Source organism: Phocoena phocoena, chromosome 14 (genome assembly GCF_963924675.1).
Source record: "Phocoena phocoena chromosome 14, mPhoPho1.1, whole genome shotgun sequence".
Classification (NCBI taxonomy): domain Eukaryota; kingdom Metazoa; phylum Chordata; class Mammalia; order Artiodactyla; family Phocoenidae; genus Phocoena; species Phocoena phocoena.
In genome coordinates this window covers 69,115,134-69,124,500 of record NC_089232.1, presented here as the reverse complement: position 1 = coordinate 69,124,500, position 9,367 = coordinate 69,115,134, and the positions used below count along the sequence as shown (strand labels likewise).

General features: G+C 55.9%; 1 protein-coding gene across 2 annotated transcripts; it reads left to right on the top strand.

The window, feature by feature from the left end:
- Positions 1 to 511: 511 nt before the first annotated feature.
- Positions 512 to 8,942, top strand: TMEM214 (transmembrane protein 214). Of its 2 annotated transcripts, XM_065891057.1 has the most exons (17): positions 512 to 677; positions 1,665 to 1,864; positions 2,426 to 2,576; positions 2,864 to 2,998; positions 3,246 to 3,328; positions 3,779 to 3,884; positions 3,996 to 4,077; positions 4,399 to 4,500; positions 4,875 to 5,016; positions 5,448 to 5,539; positions 5,833 to 5,881; positions 6,076 to 6,189; positions 6,425 to 6,542; positions 7,072 to 7,168; positions 7,352 to 7,520; positions 7,646 to 7,797; positions 7,998 to 8,942. In XM_065891057.1, exons 1-17 carry the CDS (start codon positions 533 to 535, stop codon positions 8,122 to 8,124), a joined length of 2,064 nt encoding a protein of 687 aa, XP_065747129.1. In that variant the 5' UTR covers positions 512 to 532; the 3' UTR covers positions 8,125 to 8,942. The 2 variants fall into 2 exon arrangements, with proteins under 2 accessions (XP_065747129.1, XP_065747130.1); XM_065891058.1 differs by lacking the exon at positions 2,864 to 2,998 and having other exon boundaries at positions 533 to 677; positions 7,998 to 8,124.
- Positions 8,943 to 9,367: the final 425 nt, after the last annotated feature.

Sequence of the window (9,367 nt, the reverse complement as noted above, 5' to 3'; positions counted from 1 at the left end):
CTTCCTGCCCTCCAAATACTGCCTCTTCCCTCAAACTCCATCCTCTTCCTTGTTCCTGCAGAACAGATTTTTATAGCTCATTAAACCCAAAGTTTAATCACTAGCAACAGAAAAACTAGCACTTTCCTACAAGGAAGGAAGCATTTAATCTTCAAACTCTCCTGGGAGACGAGGAGAACTATTTTCATTCCATCTTTCTTGCACAACTAGAACGGAAAGAAAAACAGAAACAGTTAAATTTCCACCAAGTCACCCAATGCCTTCACATTTTGCTCAATAAAAGTTGTCTGAATGCAAAAGCCGCTCATCTCAACATCTTTGCCTCGCTGGTTTTTTGCTGCGAAAAGGCCCCGACGCCGACCCGACCCCTGGAGTGGGAGAACCAGGCAAACACGAAAGACTACAAGTCCCAGGCTGCCTTGCGGGTGGCGTCACGCGCCGCGAGGCCCTGCGAGGAGACGTGGCAGAGCGCTGCGCGTCCGCGCCGGACAGGAAAGTCCAGGGAGGTGGCCGTGGCGGGAGGCTCGGAGTCATGTCGGCCAGGGCGGCGGGTGGGGGGCGCTGGGAGGTGGTGAAGAAGGGGCGGCGGCCTGGGGCCGGCAGCAGTGGTAAAGGCGGCGGAGGGGACCGCCGGGCCCTCGGAGAGGCGAACGGAGTGTGGAAATACGACCTGACCCGTGAGTACCCACCCGGCCCGCCGCCGCCGCCCGGCCCCGGGCCTGCCCCCACGGGTGGTAGGGAGCAGCTACCCGAGCCCAGAGGGTCAAAACACCCCCGGGCTCCTGGAGGCGCGAGCTCTCCTGCCGATCGGTACCTCCCAGTTCAGCCGGCGCTACCCTGGCGTTGCCTATTTTGAGCCTCACGGGAGGTGGACAGCGCGAGGGAAGTCGCTGTCCTTGTCTCTCAAATGAGTAAACTGAGGCCTAGCGAAGTTAGATGCCTTGTCCAGGATCCCATATCAGTGGGGACCGGGATTCTGGTCTTCGGACGCTCAGCTGACTGCACATACGCCCTACCAGCTTTTCCCGGGCCCTGGCCTGGCCTCTCCGGGCAGGTGTCCGAGAGCTGCGGAGAGGCATCCTGGTTCATTATACACGGTGCCCCCGCCTTAAGTAACCAGCAGGTCGGGAGTGGGCGTGGGGACTGGGACGCACATGAGGCCCTGCACTGGGAGAAATGACCCACCACACACTGTCCACACCCACCAAGTATTATTCTAAGTGGTGCCGGTTTCCTCAAAGCCTCCTGGAGGAGTGGAGAAAGCTTGCCACTTGTTGATTATAGAGTTGTCACATCTGAACCAAAAGGAACTGGGGTAGAACCAAGATGGAAAAATCCTGACCTCCCAGACTGGTAGCCATTCAACAAAGAAGCCAGCCGTCCGTATCCCACCCCCGACCACCGATTCTCACATACTCTGATTTCCTAATAAAGAAACGCCTCATCTCTCTGAAAGAGCCCACGAACTCACGAGCTGTGATTACTGAAGAAGCAGCCAGGAGGGCTCCCTGCCCTGCTCCTGAAGCAGGACAGCAAGAAGGGGCTTTGAGGCAGGATCCTCCCTGGAGATGAATTAGGTGACAGTGTGGAGGAAGGGACCACTGTTCCTGTGAGGCCCTCCTGACTCAGGGCTGCCCCCCTTTCTCTGCCTGTCATTACCCCAGCTCCAATCCAGACGACAAGCACCCTGTATGAGCGGGGCTTTGAGAAAATCATGAAGCGGCAGAATAAGGAGCAGGTTCCACCCCCTGCTGTGGAGCCTAAGAAACCGGGGAACAAGAAGCAGACTAAGAAGGTGGCCACGCTCACCAACCAGAACCAGAAGCAGGGCCGCTTTCGCAGCCTGGAGGAGGCACTGAAAGCTGTGAGTGTGCCTAGGCTTTAGGCAGGGCAAGAATGAGGACTCAAGGAGTAGAGAAAATGAGAGGAGCGGGAGGGGGACAGGCGGCTCAGGGACCTGTGGAATGTGGGACATTGCTGGCCGAGAGGAGGCGTTCAGGAAAGGATGGAAACCCCAAGGGGCACAGTGTTTGCACTTAGGATGGAAAGGAAATACGTTTATAGAGAAAGATTAGTGAGAGGAGGGCCTTGAAAATCCAGAGATACAGGGAGGATTTAGAAAAACTGCTTGTGGTTCCTCCCCACAAGGAAGGAGTGATCTTTCATTTTCCATCTAGTCTTCTGTTTTTCCCCTTGAACCTGTGAAGGGCCCAAGAGTATTAGTCCTTGAGATCAGCAATTGCAGCTGTCATGGCCTCTGTTTCCTAAAGATCTGGATTCAGCAAAAGTGTGGCATTCCACATACTTTCGTTTAAAAGCAGAAACCCTTTGTTCTTCCTACCACCACCTAGTTCAGCCATTTTCCCACCTCTACCCCATTACCCTGTACCCACAACTCACCATGAGGGTCCTGTGTCCCTGGCAGCTGGACCTGGCAGCTCTGCAGAAGGAACTGGACAAGAGCCAAAGCGTGTTCTCTGGGAACCCATCTGTGTGGTTGAAGGACCTGGCCAGCTATCTCAACTACAAGCTCCAAGTACCTCCAAGTGAGCCCACACTAAGCCAGCATACTCACGGTTAGTTCTCCAGACAAGTTCAAGGAAATTATGGAAGGGCTGTGCGTAAGCATGTCACTTAGTAACTGAGCCCAATGCCCCCTACTGCCCCGATTTACATGGGTGATTTCAGCTGTTCTCAAATCATCATGGCTTAAAAGTTTCCGGACCGCATTGAAAAAGGGAGGATGCCAGCCACAGCGCAGTGACCTCTGCCTCCACTTACCGTTCTCAGGGGGCAAACCAGAGCTCTCAGAGCTGGCAGGGGCTTCTGGTCCTAGCACTCATACGAGGCCTCTCGGCCGCAGATTATCCCTACAGCCTGGTGAGCCGGGAGCTGCGTGGGATCATCCGAGGGCTACTGGCAAAGGCAGCGGAGTCTCTGGAGCTCTTTTTTGACCACTGTCTATTCACCATGCTACAAGAGCTGGATAAGACGCCAGGTGAGAGGGGCCCGTGAGGGGTAGCCCAGTCCCATCTGGGGAGCCTACCCCCTTTTTCCTGCTTCAGGAGTAGCTGGGTGGTTCCGTTTCAGCAGAGAAGCGTGCTAACCTCAACACTCTTTTGGAAAAGGAGGAGGATGTTAGGACTCGCTGGGCCTGGGCTCCGGGCTCTCAGCTGTCAAAAGGGAGGTTACAGGTTTGGGATGCTGATTAGTATATGTAGGTCTGAGAATGTATCTGTCTCCAGGGGAGTCACTACACGGTTACCGCATCTGTATCCAGGCCATTCTGCAGGACAAGCCCAAGATCGCCACCATGAACCTGGGCAAGGTGAGCTCAGGGTCATGGTGGGGACATCGGGAGGCTAGGATTGGGGAGACTGCGCGGAATCTACACTGTTAGACCCAATTAAGGGGTAGTGGGAGGTCCTGTAAGACAGATGATCACAGCTGACACTGTTAGCGCTTACTGTGTCTACTCTGTACATTATATGAGGTAGGTACTGCTGCTGTTCCCACTTTGTAGATGAGAAGATTGAGCCACAGAGGGGTTCAGTAACTTTCATAGAGTTGGTCAACTAGTAAGTGGCAAGTATGGGTGGAGGCCACAGCCTGGTGCCGGAGCCTGCCCTCTGAATCGCTCCGCCATGCTGCCGTGCTGCTGCCCTGTCCCACAGCCTGCCCCTCCTCTCTCAGTTGACATCTCTCTTCCTCCCTGGCTTGGGGGGTGCTCCTGGCGCTCTGCCCTATCCCAACCTGTCTCTCCCACCGGTCTCCTCAGTTCCTGGAACTGCTGAGGTCCCACCAGAGCCGACCAGCAAAGTGTCTGACCATCATGTGGGCCCTGGGTCAAGCAGGTTTTGCCAATCTCACCGAGGGACTGAGAGGTAACGAGGAAGTGGGGAAGAAAGAGGGAGGTTTTGGAGCCAGCAAGTTGCTCTTTAATGTTCTCAGTGGATCCAGGCCTGAGGCTTCCTCCCTGACCTTTGTCTCCACAGTGTGGCTGGGGATCATGCTGCCTGTGCTGGGCATCAAGTCTCTGTCTCCATTCGCCATTGCATACCTGGATCGGCTGCTCCTGTGAGTAACGGCAGGGCACAGCAAGGCCAAGGCCCAGGGTGTTTTCCAGTGGCTGTTTCAGCAAAATGGGATGCTGTGATCCTGGTTTCTGTAGATGTGAGGAAAATCAGGACCAGCTCCTCCCAACTCACAATGTGATGGGGAAGAAGGAAAGGGAGGGAGCCAGGAAGGGGAGGGGGATGGGGTAGAGTTTATGCCCTTTTTCTTTTTTTTTTTTTTTTGCAGCTAGGGTATGCCCTTTTTTCTTAGATGTTATTCTTAGCTGTGTCCATGGCCCGGGCAGGTGATCCCCAACAAGCCTGTTTCTTTCTTCCTCCACAGGATGCACCCCAACCTCACCAAGGGCTTTGGCATGATTGGCCCCAAGGACTTATTCCCACTTCTGGACTTTGCCTATATGCCCAACAACTCCCTGACTCCCAGGTAGGGCTGCCCTGGGGCACACCTGCTGTGATAGATCCCAGCAGAGGGTTAGGAGTAGACAATATATGTCCCTTCCCCTCCAGCCACTCTACATCTGAGATTATCAGCCTGCAAGTACAAGGGATCATTGAACCCCTGGAATTATATGGGCCCTCAAGTGTGATTGGCATGTGGGCATTTTCCTGGGGAGGGGACCCATGACTCTGAGCAAATTTTCCAAGAAGTCTCCGAGTCTAGAAAGATGCAGAACCATCACAAGGCCCTTCATGACTGCCCGCCTTGGGCAGGGTGTGGACTCTGAGGCAGGCAGAAGGGACACAGCGCACAAATCCATTTAGAGCTGTGCCTGCCTCTCCTCTCAACCCCCTCCACAGCCTGCAGGAGCAGCTCTGTCAGCTCTACCCACGACTGAAGGTGCTGGCATTTGGGGCGAAGCCGGAATCCACCCTGCACACCTACTTCCCCTCCTTCCTGTCCAGAGCCACCCCTGGCTGCCCTCCGGAGATGAAGAAAGAGGTGAGGAAATGGTGGGAGGCTCCTTTTTCCTTCCCAGGGGTCTGCTACAGAGGTCCTTATCTGCTGACAAAGGCCCTGCTTCAGGGAGCCCGTTTTCTGGGCATCCCCTTAGCTCACTCCTGACAGCCGCCTGCCCGGCTCCCTCATGCTCTGCCCTCAGAAGAACGGAGCTGAAAAGAGGCACATTCAGGTCTGGCTGGTCTCTGATATCCTGTCCCTTGCAGACAAGTGAACTTCGAGCTCAGGAGCCCTGGCCTCCCCCTTTACAGCCTCTTGGAGAGTTTTGGGGTATGGGCACAATTTCTCCATCCTTTAGGGTGGATGTGTTGCCTGGATGGCCTCACTTAGGAGAGGGGGATTACCTCCCAGCAGTCTCCCTGCCGCCAGCCCCGGGCCCCAGCAGTGTCTCCCTTCTCCTGTCCCCTGTGCAGCTCCTGAGCAGCCTGACCGAGTGCCTGACGGTGGACCCCTTCAGCACCGGCGTCTGGAGGCAGCTGTACCCCAAGCACCTGTCACAGTCCAGGCAGGTGGGGGTGGGAGGGTCACCCGCCCCTGATCCACACAGAGAAGCCTTAATTCACGCTTCTGGTGTGTCCCTGTCCTAGAAGCAGAAGGGGGACGTTTGTCACTTGTTGAGGCTCATGCCCCTCAAGCTCAGTGGGAACACTGCTGGGAGGCCTCTAGGAAGCTGCTCCTCTGCAGGGGGCGGGGAGGTGGCTATCTTTCAGCCTGAAGGAGCGGGGCCTCATGGAGGACAGGGGGATGGAAGGGGCCGAGTGGGCCTCCTGATTGGAAGGGGTTGTGCTTTCCCCGCAGCCTGCTGCTGGAGCACTTGCTCAGGTCCTGGGAGCGGATTCCCAAGAAGGTAAGGAGCTGGGAGGACATGGCAGGCTGAGCCTCATCTGGGTTCTGGGTTCATACCCCTCAGCCACTGTCCCCCCTTTCTGAGAAGGTGCTCTGTTAGCACATCTGGCATGGGAAACGAAGCAGAATGGAGGCTCAGGGTTCCATCCTGGGCCAAATCTTACGATCTCAGCCTAGACTTTTCTTACCCTATAGACACAGAAGTCTTTGCAAGAAACCATTCAGTCCTTCAAGCTTACCAACCAGGATCTGCTAGGGAAGGGCAGCTGCAGCAACCAGGATGTCATCACCTGTGACGCGGCCTGCAAGGTGCCAGCGCCCAGCCCTCCCCCAGCCCCACAAACTGTTCTGCGTCGCTGTCTCAGCACACCCTGGGGTGGGTCTGTGTCCCATTCCTGCCCCACCTGTCCTTGGAGCCCGCACTACCTCCTGGGTAATGTGAGGGCGGGATCCTCTCCCTGGAAGGCCTAGCTCGAGGCCTGCCTTACGAGGCAAGGAGCAGCCCCTCTCCCTTCTGACCGCTGCTCTCTACCCCTTCTCCTAGAGTCTGTTGCAGCAGGCACGGGGCTTCTGGCTGCCCTGGACGCGGCTACTCCTGTTGGTGCTGGTCTTTGCCATAGGTTTCCTGTGCCATGACTTCCGGTCACACAGCTCTTTCCAGGGTAAGCAGGGATTGGCAGGCAAGGGAGACAGCCTGGGGCTCTCTATGGGGACACAGAGCTGGATGTAGCACTCCCCGCCCCCAACACAATCCGGAACAAACACTTTTCTGACAGACGTTTCAATCACACCTCAGATCAGACAGGTGCTTTGCAGTATAGAAATGCTTGCATATTCATGGTCTCATTTGAGTAGATGTGTATCTTGTTTTTAACTTCTGAGGAAATTGAGGCTCAGAAAAGTTTACCAATTAGCTAAAATACAGCTAGGAAATAGAAGGGCCGACCCTCAAAGCCGAGGCTTCTTGATGCCTAAGCCCTGGGCTCCACCTGGCTGCACCCTTCTTGCTCCCCTGGCCTGCATCCTCCCTCCGTGTATGCTCCAGAGCAGACTGGAGGCAGCTCTGCAGCCCCAGGAGCACACTGAGTTCTGCCCCACCCCTCACTGGGTCTGCCCTGGGGCCTGTAGTGTCTGTCTCTCCGATCCCTTCCCCGCTCACCTCCCAGCTCACCCGAGGCCCCCTTTACTCAGCCTCCTTTTCTGGCCGGTTGCTTCATTCATCTGGTGTCTTGCCTGCTGGCCAACAAGCATGTATCAAGATCTACTCCTACAGCCTGCAAGGCTACAGGTGAGCACCTCCTGGGGAGGGGTGGGGTGGGAGAGAGAGGGCTTGCGTTTTCAGGCATTGACAATCAGTGGGAAGTGATGGTGGTTTTCCTTTCCCAAGGCCTCCCTTGCCCCAGCTGTTCTTGGGCCAAATTGCCTGTGAAAACTCAGAGACCTCCTTCCTCCCCTATGCCTTCTCCTACAGCTGGCTGGAGGAGACATTGCCGACCTGGGGTTCCCACTTGCTGACCATGGTGAGGCCCAGCTTGCAGCTGGCCTGGGCCCACACCAGTGCCACAGTCAGCTTCCTTTCTGCCCACTGTGCCTCCCACCTTGCCTGGTTCGGTGACAGCCTCACCAGCCTCTCCCAGAGGGTAAGCCAGAGACAGGGAGGTCAGAGAAGGCTGCTCTCGCCAGGGGCTGAGTTCTTGGGAAGGTGCAGCCCCATGTGGACTGCATTCCCTGGCCACTCTAATCCCGTCCGTTCTCCACGGTCCAGCTACAGATCCAGCTCCCTGATGCCCTGAACCAGCTGCTCCATTCTCTGAGGGAGCTGCTCCTGTTTCTTTACCAGAACGTCCTGCTGCCCACGTGGCACATGCTGCTTGAGGCCCTGGCCCGCGTCCAGGAGCGCTGCCATGAGGCGTGCAGGTGAGACCCTTGCCCGGGGCACGCCCTTTCTCCAGGGAGCTCCAAGGCTCCTCTGTTGAGTCTCTCGCTCTGCCCTGGCCCCTGCTCATCCCTTGGCCACTTTGGGATGCGGGTTGTGAGTGTGAGCTACAGCCCTGTGACTCGACGCAGCTGCACGTCACCGCGTTCCAACCTCCACAAATGTTCTCCTTTCCTCCCAGAGGTGGGGTGACCTGGGACTGCATGAAGACACAGCTCAGTGAGGCTGCCCACCAGACCTGGCTCTGCCTACAGGAAACCACAGTGGCCTTCTTGAACTGGGCATTTGCCATGATACCCCAGCAGTAGGCCCTGCCTCCCTGGCTGCTGGGTTCTGTCTGGAGCAGACCCTCTGAGACTGCTGGCGGGGAGAGGGTGGCAGTTCTGCATGGGAGTCTTTGTTACGTGGTGCCTAAGTTCTGTCTCCTAGGCAAGTGGTTGGCTGCCTCTGCCTCAGTTCTTCCACTTTGGCAGCAGCTGAGCCCAGGGGTATCTCAGCCTCCTACCCACGATTCCACTGAGCACTGCTCTGCCCGATTGCACACAGCTCCCAGCCTCTGTCCTTGGGCTGGTAGCCTCTCTCGCCTCCTCTCTTGTCTCCTGCTCTCCACTTCCTTCCCTCTCATTCCTGAAACCTCAGACAGCTCATCTCCAAAAAGGTGGGACTCCAGCAAGTGGTTTCTGCCTTCTTCCGACAAATGATTCCTGCTCCCAGACTTCAGCCGCAGCAGAAAAAAGAAAGGGACCTCCAGAAGAATCCGGAAGAATATAGCACCTCAGTGGGTGGCAGCAGCTTCGCCTCTACCACACCCTGGGTGTGGCTGTCAGTGGACATGGAGGCCTGGGTGGAAAGGCCTCTCACCTCAAAATGCTCAACTTGGGTCCTTCAAGGCCCCTCACTGCCCCTTCCATTGTGGTCCTACTTCCTCACTCTCCATTCCCCTTCAGTGCTGGGGGATCTCTGCCCCAGTGTTCAGTCTTTCTCTGCTGCCCACCCCTACCATCTGTCTGGAGAGCAGAGCCCAGGTAATCGTGTGCCTTGGGCCCAGGGAACCTTCAGCAGTCAGTTGAGACATGATGTGGCCCATGGGTATGCCTGCTCGGTGGAATAAAGGACACAGATTTGATTTCTAGCTTTCCTCTGTGCCTCTTCACACAGGAATTCCTGTAGTTGTGGACAGGAGGACAAAATTGGAGCACCTGCACGTTCTTCAGCCCCCTGCCCTCCCGAAGGTTGTAGCCACTGGCTGTAATTGAGCTTCTGGCAAGGAAAGCCCATTCTAAAGTTTGGTCTGTCGAGGGTTCTGGACACACTCCTCTTGCTCATGTATTGTCTCACTTGTCCCTGTGATTTGCGTCCCAGGATTTGCCTTGGTAGCTTGAGTATTTTATGCTTGGAAAAGTTGGGGAGAGTCTCCTAGAGGAATTCTTGGCCAGTGATCAGAGGGTGTCTCCTTTGTTCCCAGGACCTTAATTTATTAATTCGTTCATTTTATAGGCAGTGAGTGAAAGGTTTAGAACTCCAAGAGTCAAGGGTTTATCACCAAAGTCC